Source organism: Sorex fumeus, unplaced genomic scaffold (assembly GCF_029834395.1).
Source record: "Sorex fumeus unplaced genomic scaffold, SorFum_2.1 ptg000015l, whole genome shotgun sequence".
Taxonomy (NCBI): domain Eukaryota; kingdom Metazoa; phylum Chordata; class Mammalia; order Eulipotyphla; family Soricidae; genus Sorex; species Sorex fumeus.
The window spans coordinates 24,049,352-24,068,812 of NW_026606072.1; the positions used below are offsets into that span (position 1 = coordinate 24,049,352).

Here is a 19,461-nt window from a genome sequence, read left to right on the forward strand (position 1 = left end):
GAGGAATGAGTTGCTACTGATAATGCTAGTAAGAGGGTACAGAATTGAAAATGTGATTCATGCTATTTGTGAAGGAATATTAGCCTAGCAATTGGGTTATTATTTGGATTTCTTGAAACTGATTCCATTGAAAAATTAAAATGCTATTGTATGAATAGTTAATCCAGCTGGACATTTGCTTATTTATTTAGATTGATAACTAAATTTCTTTTGAATATATGACCAAGTAATAATCATAGATACCTAAAAATACAATTTTTAAAATTGGGTATTCAGTGTTAGTAATGGACAGCTTTGCTACGACCATCTCACTTCAGCTATTCCTTTCTATGACAAAATTTTGTTTCTTCAGAAAGAAAGCAGAAGAGAATCATTCTATTTGTGCAGGGGAAAATTAAAAAAAGAGCCCACAGTAATGAAATATGGCAGTTATTTAAATTCTGTAAGACTTATGTTAGAAATGTCTGACATTATCGGGTTGGAGCTATATTACAGAGGTTGAAGTGCTCTAGGAAAGAGCGGACTCTAGTACAATCCCCAGCACATCTTATGGTCTCTGAGCACGTATAGGAGTGAAGCCTGAGCACAGAGCCAAGAGTAAACCCTTAGTGTAGCCATGTGTGATACAAAGTACCGTCCACCACTCAAAATGTCTGCTAGATTATTTCAACCAAGGTAGATATTATATTTGGGTGAGGGAAACCTGAAATTCAGCAGGAAATTCTCATTGGGAGTGAACTGGCATTATTTACTACAAATCTTAGGATTCAGGTGGGTAAAAGGTAACTGGATTTTGAACTCCTCCCAAAGCAGTAAAGGATGATCTTTTTTAAAACTTCCCTTTTGTCCTAAAATTTCATATAGAACACAAATTTTTTACATAAAACAACTTGTCCATGTATATTAATAATCAAGATGATACTGCCACTGGTAAGGTAATTAAATTTTTTGATTTAGTTTTTATCAACTTTCAGTATAAAGTAAGTATGATTTCTTGAGTTTAGACTGCTGAACTAATTGGAAAGTTTATATATTTTCCTGTGAACTTCTTCTCTGCCTTGCTGGTAGAGAAAGGAACATTCTATATACAGTTTTATATTTTGCACTTTGTGGATACCATTGCATACAGTCCCTCTAAAGATCAATTATGACTACTGCAGAAGAAAATTGAAGTGCTTATGAATTAGTGAAACAAGTATTTGAACTTGTCTCCTATCAAATTCCAATAAGATCCTCTATCAAAACTGCCTTATTAAAGCAGAATGAATAGAGGTGGATGGATTTTGAATGAAGTACATCTGGTATAAAATTCAACACTTTTATTTACAGGGTGTCTAAACAACATATTTTAGAACTCTTTGTTTTCTAAATTATTTATTTTGAAGTACTGCTACAAAATTTTCAATGAATTAAAAATATATATATATATGCAAAATTAAAAAACATGTAATGTATTGATGGTTCTTAATTTTATTAAAAAGACCATTTTTTGGCTGTTCATATCACAACCTGAAGTGTGTTCTCTCTGTTTCTCTGTCTTTCCCATATTTTTAATAAATAAAACTATTTTACTTTTTCAGTATAAACTCCCATCTGAAATTGTTTTCTGCAAGGAAATGCAGTGATAAAAGTAAATACAAAGGACTTGCTTTACAGACTTTTTTTTAAATCCTTAAATGTATTTCCATTAAAAAGTCAATCAATATATAATTAGCACTTGCTCTCCTAGATAATATAATGTCTGTTTTACAGTAGAAGTTAAACAGAAGTCAAGATACCATCTTGAATTTCAAAGAGACTTATTTCAGGAATGACCAAAAAAGCCAAATAATTAGAAGAAAAGACAAAAATACACTAGTAAGAATACTGGAAATATATGTTGTTCTGGGATTTGTATAGAGAACTTTCAAACTATGACTCTTGCTAGACTGGAACTTGAAGAATATACATAGAATATAGTTAACAAAGAAGATGGGTAGAATGGATATGACATCTATGTTTACCTTGATGTTCATGATGGAAAGATAAGAGCAGTGGAAGAAAATGCTGGAAAGAAAGGAGACAATCATGGAATAACTTGAAAACCAGTCTAAGTTGCTTTTTTAAAAATTAGCCTTGGGAAAATCATTGATAGTTTTTGATCTGGCAAATTATTTTAGCTTGCCTGAAGATTGATGAGAACAATTGATTAGAGTATACAACAGGAGACTCAAGATATTCAAGCAAAAGTTATTTCTGTACTGGAGAGATGACCATGCCAGTGAAAAGAGGGAATGTATAGAAAAGGCGGTATATGAAATATAGTTTTGTTATAAAATGTACAGCACATAGAAACTGAGAGCTAAGGAAATGGGAAAATGAGTATTTAAAAGAAATTTTCAGAGCTTATAGGCAGGTGGACAAGAGAATCTCATGAGGTTTACTTTCAGAAATATACTCAGTACTTGAAAAACAGAAGTTCTAGTGACACTTCTAGAATAGGCAATAACTTTAGGTTTTTTTGGTGGCAGAGAAATGAATTTCTTAACCAAATCATGTTTTATATTAAAGTCTATAACAAGACCTGTATTTATGTCTGTAAAATATTCTATGGTAGGAGGTATGGTGCCTCCAGCAGGTCAATCTGTACCTGTGAGGCGAGTGCGTCAGCAGCCTGATGGCACCTTCAGACTTCCAGATACCCCAAAATTGCTGCTGTGCCTTTGGCCAGACCCCAAAAACTTGGGGCAAAGTTTACCAAGAAAGTAAACAGCCAAAAGTTAGGTATGTGGGAAACACACCCACAAACCACCTCCAGCTCAGCTATATAATTGGAGGCAAGGCTTCTCTGGTTCCTGATTGAACTGCTTAATGGCCATGATCCCAGAGACTCAGAAACGAATCTTGGAAACCAGCGGCTTTAGGTAGAAATGTGTCCGGTCTCTGCGTCTCTGCAGTAGGCTACTGGTGCTGGGCCAACCCAGGTGGGAATAGGTTTCGTGCCTTGGCCTGTTCCCTCTGGCGGCCCAGTGGCTGCCATTCTTCAGAGGCCACTGGATAGTCAGGTTTGGGCCCCCAGTGACGAGACACACAGGGCCTCATGGGATGGGGGTGGAGCTGGGCTTGTTCTCCCCATCCCAACGAGACCCCAAGTCATTGCCCACAAATGGCCTCTCTGGCTCCTGATCCAGCTACTTAATGGCCATGATCTCAGAGACTCAGAAACAAATCTCAAAACCCAGTGGCTTTTGGCAGGACCCCACAGTACGTTACTGTCGCCGGGCCACCCCAGGGAGGAAAGGGTGTTGTCCCTCTGCCTGCTCCCTCTTGGCAGCTTGGTGGCTGTCATCCTCCAGAGGCCTTTGGACAGTCAGGCTTGGGCCCGCAGTGACAAAACTTGTTGGGCCTCACGGGATGGGAGTGGGGGGGGGGGGGGGGAGCCGGGCCTGTCCTCCCCTCCCCAACGAGACCCCAAGTCATCGCCCACGAATGGCCTCTCTGGTTCCTGATCAAGCTGCTTAACGGCTTTGATCCCAGAGACTCAGAAACAAATCTTGAAACCCAGCGGCTTTTGGCAAAAATGTGTCTGGACCCTGCAGTAGATTACTGTCGCCGGGCCACCCCAAGGGGGAAAGGGTGCTGTCCCTCCGCCTGTTTCCCCCTGGAGGCTCAGTGCTGCCATCCTCCAGAGGCCATTGGACAGTCAAGCTTGGGCCTGCAGTGACGAAACTTGTTGGGCTTCATGGGATGGGGTGGAACTGGGCCTGTCCTCCCCACCCCAACGAGACCACAAGTCATCGCCCACAAACGGCCTCTCTGGCTCCTGATCAAGCAGCTCAACAGCCATGATCCCAGAGACTCAGGAGCAAATCTTGAAACCCAGTGACTTTTGGCAGAAATCCCTCCAGATTTAATTGTTAAAATTTTGGAATTTCAAAATCACATGGCCCTACTGCAGCCACGTGACTTCATATGTTATTCATAACCAGCAATTGAACACAAATTGTCTATTGTTGCCTTTTCAGCATATCTGAGTGTTGGGGTAAAATCTCAAATAATAATGGTGGGCCTGGTGTCGAAATATTGAATGTGATCAAAGTAGAGAGAGAGTAATGTGGAAATCATCTGTCCCACAGGTGGGGGGAGGGTGTGGGATGGGGGTATACTGGGGTTTTTTGTGGTGGAGAATGGGCACTGGTGAAGGTACGGGTGTTTCATTGTATGACCGAGCCTTAGACCCAAAAGCTTTGTAACTGCTCTTGCAGTGATTCAATAAATAAAATTATAAAAAATGAAAAAAAAAGTAAGGTGGAGTTCATGCACAATTCAATCAGCTAATCAGTGGCTGAATAAATAGCAGTACTCCTACAAAAAATATTCTATGGTACTTTTAAAGGAAATTTTAAGTTTTAATGGAGCTTCATACCGTTATTGATATATGTAATGGCTTCATACCATATTAAGTACCACTAATAAAAAGCTATGGTGTGATAAACATTATTACTGTAATAATGGATTGTGCTATATCCTTTTCATCTCTGTTGAATAAGAGGGAATAGAATATAATTTCCCCTAAAATAACATCTCTTTAAAAAAAATGGATGTCTGCAAAAGTGTTTCCCAGTGGTCTCTTGACTGCTCCCTACAAAATTAAATTTCTTCTGGTATGAAAACAGAGGTAAATGAATAAAAAGTAGCCACTAGCATTGATTCAAAGACTGTAATATGTACTATGATCTTTGCTTTACATGTTATCTGATTTTCAAAAACCTATGAATTTGGTTCTATAATAATCTACATTGTGCAGATAGGTGGTTTTGGAGTAGAGTATTAAATATTTCCAAATAAACATCTGGTAAGGATTTTTTTTTATTAGTGAAACACCATCAGGTACAGTTGTAGACTTACAGATTTTTGTGCTTGGGTTTCAGTTATACAATGATGAGTACCCATCCCTCCACCAGTGCCCATTTCTTACCTCCAATGCTCCCGGAATCCCTCCCATCCCCCTATTCCCCATCCCAACCCACCCCTGTGGCAGGGCATTCCCTTTTGTTCTCTCTCTCCTTTTGAGTGCTGTGGTTTGCAAAAGAGGCATTGAGTGGTAGTCATGTTTGGTCTGTAGTCTACTTTCAGCATACATCTCTCATCCTGGGAGGATCCACCCAACACCCTTTATTTGGTGCTCCCTTCTCGATCTGAGCTGCCTTCTCCCCCAGCATGTGTTGATTGCCTCCAAGCTATGGAATGAACTTCCTGGTACTTATCTTGGCTATTCTTCGGTGTTAGTCTCCAAGAACAGCTGAGTGAATGTAACTTGAGTGTATATGTTTAAACCAAACAGCTTTGGTGAGTTATTAAATAAAATACTATATAGATTTAGGGTAAGGAGTTACCTAGGATGGCTTCAGAGTTTTTGGTTTGTTATTAGGGTGAAAAATTTTTTCATTCCATGATATAAGAAATTTATGTAGGAGGGGATATGATGATTTTGACTTTAGTCACGCTGTTTAATATGAATATGAGGCATGTAGCGGATAGATTAGGTTAGGTACTATTTGTATTAGGAAGCTAAGGGATCATAAATGAACTGACGACAAAGCTTTGGAATTATGTCATTAAATATCTGGATGATTGTATAATTTGTCCAAAGAGCATGTGTAGAGTAGATGGTAAAATTCTTTCTGTGACACCCAAGGGTATAGTGGTCTTTAAGACAGAAAAAGCAAAAAAGAACTCATGAAATAGACTTATAGAGTGTCCAGAAAAATGAAAATCATCAGGGATCACATAATTTCGCATTAGAGTTTAGAGATAAACATTCCTTTTGAAACACCTATTACAATATTTCATTTTCTCTCTTCTCCCCTGTGTTCTTAATATATTATATCGCACACTTTGCATTGCCATTAAGAAAGACGAGAAAAAGTAAAGATTGCAGTGAAATTTCAATTAATGATATAAGACTGATAAGGGTATTGGCAGAGTTGTCCATAATTGTATAGATAGACTTTGATGGAGATACTGGAAATACCTTCAGTAATGGCAAACATCTAGTTTTTATATTAAATCCCGGGAGTTTAGGTTATATGTGGCTAGACTAGGGCCTATTATAGTTCTATCATATACTTATACTTTTATCATTCATAATTGGTGGTGTTAGTAACTTTGGAAGGTTGATGCAAATACATAGCTTGCCAAAATGTAGCATAGTATTCTAAGTAGAAAAATTGATGTAAAGTAAAAGTGTGTCAGTATAAAAATTCCTGTAGAAGTTTATGTCACATGTAGCAAAGATGCTGCCAGAAGAGGATATCTCTGATATGGATGAAGTAACTCATGTGTTTGGAGACATATGATTCATTGAGTTGTTTCTTCATCTTTATTAATCTATGCTGCAGTAAGTGTAGTCTATCACCTAGTCTCTTAATCTTAGTGTCAAAAGACTTTGGAAGACTCCAAATGAAAATGACATATAATCTTTATGACTTAATTATGCTTTTAACTTTAAAGTTCCTTGTTTTTCCCTCAATTTTAACATAATATAAAAATATTTGATATAACTATCATCCTACACATCTTAAAATTTTAAATCAGAAATTATAAAGAAAAGTTAATTTGGAAAAAATAGTGGTGGTAGGGTGGGGGAATTAGGGGTACAGGAATTAGTGTCTGGGAGTTAGGGGTGAATGCCCAGTTCTGGTTACATCCTTGGCATGTAGTGTTCGTCTAAGAATTGAGCATGACTGGTGTAAACCTGGAGGTTCCAGGTAAAGGTTTCAGGTATAGGTATAGATTTCACCAATACCACTGTTTGGGTTGCCCTGCTTGTCCACCACACCCATCATTATCTGCTAATAGTAACTTCATCATCTGCTAATTCAATTGAACTGCTGATCTGACTGACAAGAATCATTGAGAGGGGCTCCCTTGCCCCCAAATCACCCTTCAAAATTATCCCCTCAAAATGCTGACAACAAGAAATCATTTAAAATGAAGTAGTAATAAAATGCGAATTTTAGAAAGATTCTAGTTTCAAAGCTAGAGTTGTGTGTCATAATATTTTCAGCTCATAAAAATTCATTTTCTTGTTTTCAAATAAAGAAGATTAAAGTATATATATGTGTGTGTGAATATATATGTGTATATATATTGTATATATGGAATACTGTGAAATTATGGTTTAGTCCAGATTCTATGTTTGACCTTATCTGTGCTCCTCCAGAATTATTTTCAGTACCAACATTTTATTTGGTACCAGCATTTCAGTACCAGCTATTTCAGTACCAGCATTTTAGTTTATATTTATTACTACTTATCCATGATTGGTCATTTGACATATCAAGTATTTCAGAGTGTTTTCCAAAGAGTTAATTCCAAAAAAACTTTTTATTTATGTGGGGCTTCTCATCTTGTACCTCTCTTTTGTTTCCTACTGTATTATATGTTAGTTACTGAGTAAACTGTTTTTCTTCTTTACAAGATAAATGGACTTATATATCTTGTTGAATTAACTGTATAGCATTTTACACTTTAATAATTTTTAGAATATATAATCATAATTCATTGTTTTTGGTATATACTCATTTTTATTATTGTTTATAAATATTTATAAAGCCAAAATTTTGTTGTTTTACTCAATTAGCTATAAGGCAGTAGTAATTTTTATGGGAGGGTGAAAGTGAACTGGTTACTGTCTACATATTAAAATATGATTTTTTATTTGTTGTAGGTTTTATTGGGATTTAATAATGCTTATAATGATGGTTGGAAATCTGGTCATCATACCAGTTGGAATCACATTCTTTACAGAACAGACAACAACACCATGGATTATTTTCAATGTGGCATCAGATACAGTTTTCCTTTTGGACCTGATCATGAATTTTAGGACTGGGACTGTCAATGAAGACAGTTCTGAAATCATCCTGGACCCTAAAGTGATCAAGATGAATTATTTAAAAAGCTGGTTTGTGGTTGACTTCATCTCATCAATCCCAGTGGATTATATCTTTCTCATTGTAGAAAAAGGAATGGATTCAGAAGTTTACAAGACAGCCAGAGCACTTCGCATTGTGAGGTTTACAAAGATTCTCAGCCTCTTGCGTTTATTACGACTTTCAAGGTTAATTAGATACATACACCAGTGGGAAGAGGTAAGGAATATCTTTCCATTTTTTAAAAGTTCTTGTATCATGAGCTAGTTACTAGTGATTATATTTAAACAAACCACCTTTTTAAATGTATGGTTAAGATTTTATGAAATTCAATAAAGATTTATCATTCTTTTTGGCATATAAGTCTTCATCAGATAGGTCAAATATAGTTTTGCATCAAATGAAAATTTAGTAATTTAAAAATAATTTTATGCTGTTTCAGTCTTTTAAAAATTCACTTTGAATAATGTTTTAATGAATAACTTTTCAAGTTAATAGTGCAATGATTTCTCTACCATTGTTTTTATTCTAACATAAATCACTTACCTTCTCTGACAAAGATGTATGGGATCTGATTGCCAATTCATTTGTAATGATTACCTCTATGAAATCATGTTATATATTTATTCTAATATTTTAATTCTAATTATTTTAGAGAATCCATGTTTGAACAAAACATTTTTCAGCATTTTCGAACTATAGCATAATAATTTAGATTATTTTTCTCTTTCTATAATAATTTTAGATTCTCTCAACTTATTTCATAATACTGATAGCCAGCACATCCAGTAGGAAAATTATTAAACAGAAAATATAAAAAGTTATTCTGCCCAATATTTTTCATAGTGCCAGAAAGAACTCAGTCCACTGAAGTTTCCCAGATTGAGAGTTAAATGTAACAGTCCTAAGCAAAGCAATTCATTCCACAGTTTTCACTTTGACCTTTCAACCTTCTTTTTCATCTAAATTTATCTTTGAAAGTTAATTGCAACCTGGAATTTATTGTTTGTATAAAAATGAGAGACAAAATGTCCTCCTATGTGCCCCAAACTGCAGGAGTGATAAACACGTTGGCCCAGGATTGTTTCTTTGCTCACTAATGAAATGGTCTTTAGAAATTTTGGATGAGCTATGTTTTGGGATGAAGGTTTATGCAAGTTATAAACTCTAAGGACTTCAGCTATGCTTTTTGTGAGGCTGTTGCAGTGTTCTGCATGTCAAGGACATTTCGGTTCACAGGATTTTAGGAAATGACATGGAGTAATGGAGCTGCATAAGACACGGCCGAAAGGCATAAAAGTGGATCATTCTTAAAATATGGATATGGATTATATTTAAAATCAAATGAAACACATTTGAGAAGTTGAGTTCATTTCGTGATTTTTCTCTATTACGGTATTTTATCCAAACTGTAATTAATCTTTGGTTCTAAGATGTTATCATTATCGATCTGAGATTAGTATCAATCAGTATGATTACTGAAAATAATAGCCTTTGCATAAATCATGGTAATATATACACATATATAAGCATATATCAAATAATATATTTCATTTTTCTGTGGAATTTGTTCATCAAATCTTCCTAATAACATTGGTAACTTCAGATTCACAGTTGAATAGGTGGGACTGGGATTCTAATTTAGCATCTGATTTCAGTACAAATTCTCTAAACTAAAAAATAACATAAATTTTTATTACAGCATGTAATATTTGCATGATAAATATCTTAATACTTATTCATTTTTATGAATTGAATGAGACATTGTAGGAGGTATTCATTAACTAAGGTTGTGATCCATACAACAGAAAAGAATGTTTACCTCATAAAACATGATTATAAGAAATTTTAATGAATATTGTGAGAAGACACATTATTCTCATAAATACAGAATCAATTAAAAATACAGAGGACATTGTGACTGTTTTTATAGTCTCATAGTTCTTAGCCCCGTTTCCTTAGAGAGTGGCAGCAGTTTAAGCAGATGGTATCCTATCAGATAAAAAGGCATGTCTTGTGGTTATAGAGGACCCTCCTTAACACCTATGTCCTCAATTGCTGACAGCCATCAGAGGCATGCAGATCTGTGTAACATGAAGATACAGATACAGTTATTTAAAGATACCATGTTATAATTCAAGACCATCAGTTCACTGCCATCATTACAGTAAAATTACAGTAACAGTATATCCATACAGGTATTTGGTAACCAAGCACACTTACACCAGAGTTCTGAATTGGTGAGATCTTTCTTATAAATAATAATTATACCTGATAATAAATAGAACTTGCACTCACTCAAATAAATTTTTTTGTATATGATATACCCATATACTTTATCCATACATGTATATCCATACATTTATTTTATAGATATTTACTATTAGTGGTATTATTAAACATAAGGAATAATGAATAAGAATTTAATAAAGGTATTTTATTATATAGGATTTATTTAAAAAAAATCACAAAGAAATTTGAGTGTTTCTAAACTGGCAAATTTCTTTCTAATTTTTCTATCACAGAGCTATACTTACATGTAGAAATACAACAAATAAATCAAGAAGTTTCTCTGAGAGTATTTTGAATAAGAATGCAGAGGATCTGAGTTCACCCACATGTCTTTGAGTTCTGAGTGTTTTAGTACCAAGCTGGTTAATGCTAAATTCAGAAATTTTAGGAAGTAATGTGTGAAGTCTGGAAGCTGCCTCTGTTCTAAATGAATCATTCCCAAGGAAAGCAGCTGCCTTCTATAGGAAATTGCTTCTATCTTCAATAATACATTTTTTTCCCTGGTCTGAATTCGTTTAACCGAAAAATAGTGACAAATGCCAAAGCCAGATAAATTAGAGATAATGTGAATGGAATGGAGAAACTTCAAAATATAGTTCTCATGTTGTCATTACTAAGGTGAAAAAGGGGTTAATGTTGAAGAAAAGAACTGCCTTGGTCAACAAGTTTATGAAATATGTGATGTTATGGAATCAGGAGGGAAGTGTTTTTTGCAAGGGAATTATGAGATCATTTACTTTAAGATGTGACAGTCAAGTTCTTTGATACCATGATAATATTTATGCATACTGTCCGATGGGATAAAATTTTGAAGCAAATTTTAGATTAAAATGGTTTTCCAAATTCCTGACAGATGCATTTCACAGAAGAGTTAAAGGATAGTTTAAGAGTTAAGAAAATAGAAATTATTCAGTGAAGGTGAAGAGTTTCAGATACTTTGATGCTACAGAGCTGCTGGTCTAGTCATTTTATCAAAGGGGAATGACCTTTGAAATTACAAAAAATTAAGAAATCAGAATTGAAAAGAGACACACAACTTTGTAATGATCATTTATTTGTAGGGTTATGTGAAAGTACAAGTTCTGAATTGGATGTTAGAAATGTGTCAGAAATGCATTGTACTGGCATAGTAACTGCATAATAATAATATTGTTATAGTGGTTTATTTTTAACTATTTAGTTATATTTGGTTCTCTGGCCACATCTGGTGGTGCTCAAGGCTTCTCTCTGGCTCTGTGCTCAGAAATCAGTCCTCGCTATCTTTGTTGGACCTTATATGGTGCTGGGGATTGAACTAAGGTTAGTCAAATGTCATGCAAGCACTTTAAGCGTTATGCTATTTCTCCAACACAATACTTTGTTTTTCACTCACTCCTTTTTATTGTTCCTTCAACCTTCCTTTTGTAAATTTTAGACAATTAACTAAGTTCATTTTGAGGTACGAAATAGGACTTGTGATTTTGATCCTCACAAGCTGTTTAGAAGTTTCAGATGAAAATGTGTTGCACAGTGAAGTGCTCTTCTAGCAATCAATACTGTATTCTTATTCTGGTTTAGAGATAGATTTACATACAAATTATGTTTAACAACAGAACATTAATAAGGAAATTTATTCTACAGGGACCTAATACAGATTGCCGTTTCTGTCTTTGGTTAATTTTAGCTTTCTAATTAGATTAAAAACTAACTCATGTTACAAATTACCTACCTATAATTGTACTATATACATTCTAACTGCTTTAATTTTTTGAAAGACACATAGAATTCCAAATCTTGCCCAAAGCAGATACCATTGTTTTTCTCACCTGTTCTCTACTAAAACCAGAGGGCCTTCCTCTTGCCTATCACATCAAATCTGTGTTTCCTTGCTATGCCTTCAAGGCTCTTAGCAAATTCTTCCCTTGTCTCACCACTGTCACTTCATATTTGCACCCAACAACTCTTTTCTGTTGCGTTTTCAGTTACACAACTTCTTGCAGAGAATTATTCTCTTTTCTTCTGTAATATTGCATGTGCCACATGTCTAATTTAGAAAGCTTTTCCTTCCTATTCCCCCTTTAAAGATCAGTGTCAAATTCATCTCCAGAAAAGTTTACATATGCATATTGTGGTATTGTGATATAATGGTCAGTTGCTCTACTTTCAGTAATTCTAGTGGCCTGTATTTGTTCACTTCAGTAGCTTGATTGCTAATGCTTGCTCTTCACATTTTCTTTCTTCTTTTGCTGGACATAAATGTTTATAGAGAAGAGGTGGTGTCAGCTTTTGCCCTTGAACCTCCTTGTAGACTGGAGCACAGTTCTAAATGCGGTCAATCAGACCATGCCTGTTCACTAAATGCATAGCAATCCTTCATGTGCTAAAACTGTTGAATAATTTCAAGGGAATATTCAGTCTTCACTCCTAGGCATTGACTGAGTCGCTTCCGTGTGCATATGCTGCACATGAGAATACAAAGCAGATCCCAGCTTTGTAGGAAAAACAGACATGTGAGCAAATAATCACAGCTGGTGTGGTGAGTGGTGGTATCAAGGAGGGAGTGAAAAAAAGTTTTTTTTTCATGATTAGAGAACTTCAGAGACACTTGAACTGCTTGTAAGCTGAAGTTTGTCTTGTCAAGCTAAAAGCAAAAAAAAAAAAAAAATGGACCAAAGCCACACATTACACTAAGACATTTAGAACAAGCAGCTAAGCAGCCAACCACAGGAGATCTGCATTTCTATAACATAGCTTGTAAAGCTGTCGGTTTTGAATTTTAGACAGGAATTTCTGCTCATGATAGATTTACTTAATAAGAGTAATAAAGACAGTTTAGACAGGGGATTTACACTTAAGAATGGTGCAACATGAAGAAAGTTGAAGACCACTAAAGATAAAGCTAATAACGCAGTCAGGAGAGATTTATCATTTATTTACATTTTCATATATGCATCTAATGTCAAATAAGGTACATTTTTAGATATCCAAAGGGGAAATTATCTCTGCCAAGCACTTTTGCCCTTGAAATATTTGTATCAAGTAATAGAGTCATAGAGATAGTGCAATACTTACTTCACATATGGGTGCCTGTGGTTCAGTATCTAACACTGCATAGTTACCTGAGCATTGAGTTGGGGCATCCCTGAAGAAAACCTGCATATGACCACAACACTTCATCCAATATATAAGAACATATGTAATATGTATTTTTAATTGAAATGCTAATTATATAATGACTATTAACATCTTAATATTAAAATGCAAAATTTCACATTTTAAAAAATTGAAAAAATTGGGGCTGGAGCAATAGCACAGCGGATAGGACATTTGCCTTGCATGCGGCCAACCCGGGTTTGATTCCCAGCATCCCATATGGTACCCTGAGCATTGCCAGGGGTAATTTCTGAATGCAGAGCCAGGAGTTACCCCTGTGCATAACTGGGTGTGACCCAAAAAAGCAAAAAAGAAATTGAAAAAATAGTAATGTAAAATAATACTGTAATATATATATATCCTGTGTATCCCACATATCCCATGATACATACTATAACATAAAAATAGTACTGGAAAATATATCTTATAAAATATATATTTGGTAGTATAGTAGATATTAGTATCTGTATTTAATAAGATGTTAATTATACTTTATTTAATCTAGAGAGAAATACTTAATGTGACTTATACTTACTAAAAATAGAGGCATAAAATTCAAATGTAATAAGATGAATATATCCTTTTGAATGTTAACACTGATTCAAACCTATACAATATAGTAAAAGGCCTACGAGTGATATATTTTTTCATTTTAGTACACCCACTGGAGTGGAGCGATAGCACAGCGGGTAGGGCGTTTGCCTTGCATGTGGCCAACATGGCCGACCCGAGTTCGATTCCTCCGCCCCTCTCGGAGAGTCCGAGAGGATCTCGCCCGCACGGCAGAGCCCGGCAAGCTCCCCGTGACGTATTCGATATGCCACACACAGTAACAACAAAGTCTCCAATGGAGACATTACTGGGCCCACTCGAGCAAATCGATGATCAACGGGAGGGCCTTTACCTTTACCTTTACCTTTACCTTTACACCCACTAGCATTATTACAATTCTGGTATTTGATTATTATTTTCTATGAGGAGTAAGGATTTGGCTGAAGACCGCTAGATGTCCTCTATTGGCTGTTACTGCAGGATTCTGATTTTTAAAGTATAAATTACTCACTTTTAATCTCTTTAAATTGCTTAAATGCTTGGCTATGCAGGTCCAGACAAAATAGATGACATAAATATCTACATGTGTAAAAAATGTTTCTTATTATACATTTTCCTCAAGTTAAATATTTTCTTTCTTTAGCCTTTTTTTCATTGAGATAATTTAAATAATTCTTTTCAACATTATATGTATATTTTAATGTATTTTTTTTGTTTTTATGCTGTATGGTTTTGAATATGACATTTTAACAGATTCCCTGAAGTTCCAAGGTATAAATGTGATGAGTTCTCATTTTGGATGTGAAATGTTAAGTCAGTTAAGAAGAGAAGGCTAGATGTGGTATGGGTCTTTGAATGTGTTAGAGGAAGGCCTTTACTTTACTTTACTTAGAGGAAGGATACATCATTTTATAAATATTTGTTGGTAATGACCAACAGATTTTTTTAGGATATGACTGTATTTGTTCTACAAAATGACTTTTGACATCCCTGGAGAAAAAAACAAGAGAAACTTTTTAACAGTCATTTTGTCTGTCAGTTTGTTTGGTGGAAGACACAACCCGTGGTATTTAGGGCATACTTCTGGCTTTGAGATACCCAGAACAGATGTGCAATTCTGATGGTTTTTCTTACATAATAGTCTCAGTTTTTTTAGATTTACAAGGACCAGATAATTTGACTCATCTTTGGTGAATGGGAAAACAAAAGAATAGTATAGGCATGTCAATTTATAGCCAGCCCTGGTTACTAGAGCGCACACTAAGGACACCAGATTGGAGGGAGTAGGTGAACTGGAAGTGACACAAGAGCATGCGTGGGGTTATTTGGTCCTTTGGTGGTGGTGAGGTCAGATAATTGGTGAGGTACACCCAGACCATCCATCCATCTCAACAGCATTGTAAACACATTATTTTAACTATAATAATTTTAAAAAACTGGTTCTAGAGATAGTACAGTGGATAGGGTGTAATGTTTTCTACATCACTGATCTGGATTTGATGCCTGGTATCCAGATGGTCCCCTGAGCCCCACCATAGTGATTTCTGAGCTCAAAGCCAGAAGTATGCCCTAAATACCACGGGTTGTGTCTTCCACCAAACAAACTGACAGACAAAATGACTGTTAAAAAGTTTCTCTTGTTTTTTTCTCCAGGGATGTCAAAAGTCATTTTGTAGAACAAATACAGCCATGTAACCCATATCCTAAAAATATATCTACAGCTTTTTTCATTACTAATAGAACAGAACCCAATATTTAAGACTGTTTGTAAAACTTAAGTTTTCCTACTTTATCCTGGAAAAACTATTTACTCATTACAATTCAACCATGATGAACCTCTTCCTGTCATATATACAGTTTTAGGCATATATATGTATTGTCCAATTTTCCTCAAAATTGGTTAATTTGTTCTTATTTTTCTATCACATTTTGTTCCTTTGCATTTAATTTTAACTTAAGACTTCTGGGATGGAATAGACTAATCTCTGAGATACCATTATGTCACTCTGTATAGTATTGTTATGGTTTCAGGTGTTATTGCTTTGTAACATTTATCATTTTTTGGGGGGGGGTAAACCCGGCAATACACAGGGGTTACTCCTGGCTCTGCACTCAGGAATTATCCCTGGTAGTGTTCAGGGGACCATATGGGATGCTGGGAATCGAACCCAGGTCAGCCGCATGCAAGGCAAAAGCCCTACCTGCTGCGCTATTGCTCCAGCCCCCAACATTTATCATTTTTGTAATTTTTCTTAAACTATGCTTTCCACATACATATTAAACTCCTAAACAGCAGAGATAATAAATTTCCTTGTATCTGCAGCCATTAGTGTAGTATCTGGAAAATAATGAACACAAGATTGCATACTAAATAAGTTAAATTATATCTTCAAATGAATTTCCAGTCAGTAGTTAAAAACAATATGCAAACTAAGAGATAAGCAAAAAGCTATCATGAAATAAGATTGTGATAGAGGGTTGAATACAGATTCTGAAGGAATCTTAAACAAAGAAACCAAGCTTGAAAGTAAATTTTCTTCTAAGTTCATAATACTGGGAAATATTCCAAGAACATTTAGAAATCACGACAATATATGAACCGAGTGCCACATTTATAGATGAGGATGACAGTATTTTTCTGTTTCATCTTAGAATCAACATATAATCATTGAAAATAGTTTACCATAAGGATCGTTATAGTATAATTTGCTGTCATTACAAAAGTTTTACTGGCTTATAAAAAATTCACAGTGGAGCTTGACATTTGATCTTTTAAGTGGGCTTGTCACTACCTTTCTAGATATTAGAAACATCGCAAATGCTGTTATGCATATTCTGTTCATAGTACCTAAAATGGAGAGTTTGATATGCAAATGCATCACAAATAATTTCTGATAAAATGCCTTCAGCATTTTACTTAAAGTTTCTGTTTCAACATCTTCAATTTATCTTTTTTATGTGTGCAGATATTTATTATAATTCTTGCTACTCTATATTTATTCGACTTTTTCATTTTTTGTTGTTGTTGTTTTTTTTTTTGCCACACCTGACTGATCCAGGGTACTCTTGCTCTGTGCTCAGGGATTACTCCTGGCAGTCTTGGGGAACTATATGGGATGCTGGGGATCACACCCGAGTCAGCCGCTTACAAGGCGAGCACCCTGCCCGCTGTACTATGGCTCTGGCCCCATAGTCAACTGTGATTTGTTATCTGATTCTGATTTAAATTTGAATTCTGGTTCAATTGCCAGGGTGTTTCATAATGAACATGTGTTGCTTTAATTATCTGGATAATTATCTCAATTGAATAGGCCACTTTGGTTGGTCTTGTATATCATTAGGCACCTGTCTGCAATCAAGATAGGTGTAATGAGACTTGACATAAATTGGAAAGTTGGCCACCAAGAATATATTGTTATTACAGTGTGATAAAATTATGCTTCTAAGTGAAAGATGTGTTGAATTTACATATCTAATTGCAAAATAACATGTGTGGTTTGTTTCTTTGGCAATTTCTAGCCAATGTCTTATTTTAGTCATATATATTGTTTTTACTGATTAGAAATAGTGTTTTATTATTTTTTATTTTATTTTAAATATTAAAGAAAACATTTATCTTGATATTACATTAAAAGCAGTGCTTGATTTAAATTTCACTGGACCAAAGATAGCAATTTAATTATATTAGGAATTGTCACAGAGCATCAATTTATAATGCATTATGACTGTTATGAAAGCCTAATAATAAATACAATTATAACCTTTTAATTGCACTGCTTAATGACTGAGAAAGACCTATTTTGACTTTTCTTCCTATCTGCTGATGTATGCATTCTAGATTTTGTATTAAAGGAGTTATGCCTTAGTGTGAAAAAGAAATACATTTGGTTAGTTATATAATAAGTTCTGGTGGCTATTTTGAGTTAAATCTGCCATTTAGGCCATTTTTTTTATAGGCAGGCAAAATCTTTTTTCATTACTTCTTAAAGTGAAAGCAGACATTGAGTAAGTATCCTGGAAGCTATTCTCAAGATTTTTTATGATTTAAAGCAGTTATAAAATAATAGCATAGTAGCTATTTTGATATACACTTATCCATCTGGAGTGGTGGAATCAAATAAGGATTTCCATTGAGTGTAGTAATCAACAGAAATATTTACAATGTTGTGGTTATATGTTAATGCATGCATTTTTTATTGTTATGAGATGTAATTAGGTGGGTGTATAAAATAAAGACATTTCAGCAAAATGGAAATGAAAATCAGGAGTTTCTTGTACAGGTCATCTGATTGTAGGTCAATTGCTCAGTCTGACCTTCACCCTCAAGTGGTTAAGGACTAGAAAGGAAACAGACATGAGGAAATATTGACCCACACAGAGACTTATTTAAAAAAAGAAAACATAAAAAATTGAAAAAAACCCCCACAACTCTGTGCTAAGCATAAAGGAAGTTAGTCATGACACCCAGCCTTTAAAATCTGGGTCTTTTGCAGGTGTCGTAGTTTTCCTAATGCAAGCGGTGAGTGAAGTCCCTGCCCCTCTGCCCCATCATATCACATTGAGGTGATACAGCCTTTGGTATATGGCTAGTGGGAATTCATGCGCTGACTTGCTTCCCAAGTTTCATTATCTTAATAATAGTCCCCCTATAGCCATCGTTTTGGTATATAAATGGTGGGGAATGTCTTAATGAGTCAGTGCTAGTGGTCTGTCTTGGTACAAGCTGATGTGTTCCAGTTCCTTCTGTCAATCTCTTTTCCTCCTGTACAATCTCCCTCTGCTTTTCTCTGAGATGCATTGCTCAAGAACATGTACATTACTTTTTAATTGTGATGATTAGTACAAACTAGGAAGCCTTTTCTGTAAGGAGGATTAAGTCCTAAACATGTATTTATTCTGGTGAATGTGCTATTTCTGAGGTTATCCTTAGGCAGCAAGCATGAAGTCCAGGACTGCAGTGAGGCCCCAGGTAGTTATGATTTCAAAGAATATTTCATCACTTAAAAATATATTGGTTTGGTTTTGCTTCTTGGCCCACATCTGGTGATGCACGGGGCTTATTGCTGGCTTTGCATTTAAGGAACTTCTTGGTGGGGCTCAGGGGACTGTATGTGGTGCCAGAGATGAAACATGGGTTGGCCTTGTGTAAGGCAAGTGGTATATCCACTCTAATATTGCTCTGCCCAAGTTTTTGTGCTTGTTTTAACAACCAAAGGCACATTCTTACGAAAGTACCTTGCAAGTTCTAAAATTGAAAGTCTTTAAAACATATCATATGACTTTAAGAAACTGAAGTTCATGTATCTTAGACACTAATAATTAGCCTAAGTTGGGTGACTCATTTATAACAACACTGGGATTTAAATACATACATATTTAAATGCATGATCCAGTATTAATGGTTCTTGGTGTTTCTATGTTGTAATATGTAGATATAAATATGCCTGAAAGTAACGTTTGGAAAAGTGGTAGGCAGGGCCTCCATAAAGTAGCATCTGCTTTAATTTAGATAAGAAATGATGTATCAGGATTACCTGATCATATGCATCTTTCCAATTCTCCCACCAAA

The 19,461-nt window shown here is 35.2% G+C and overlaps 1 protein-coding gene across 1 annotated transcript in view; it reads left to right on the plus strand.

Moving 5' to 3' along the window:
- The window catches only part of HCN1 (hyperpolarization activated cyclic nucleotide gated potassium channel 1), a 391,355-nt gene that overhangs the window by 40,963 nt on the left and 330,931 nt on the right, over window positions 1-19,461 (plus strand). Inside the window, exon 2 of the mRNA XM_056112052.1 lies at window positions 7,712-8,135. Coding sequence (XP_055968027.1) covers window positions 7,712-8,135 — 424 coding nt within the window. The remainder of the gene's footprint in view (window positions 1-7,711; window positions 8,136-19,461) is intronic.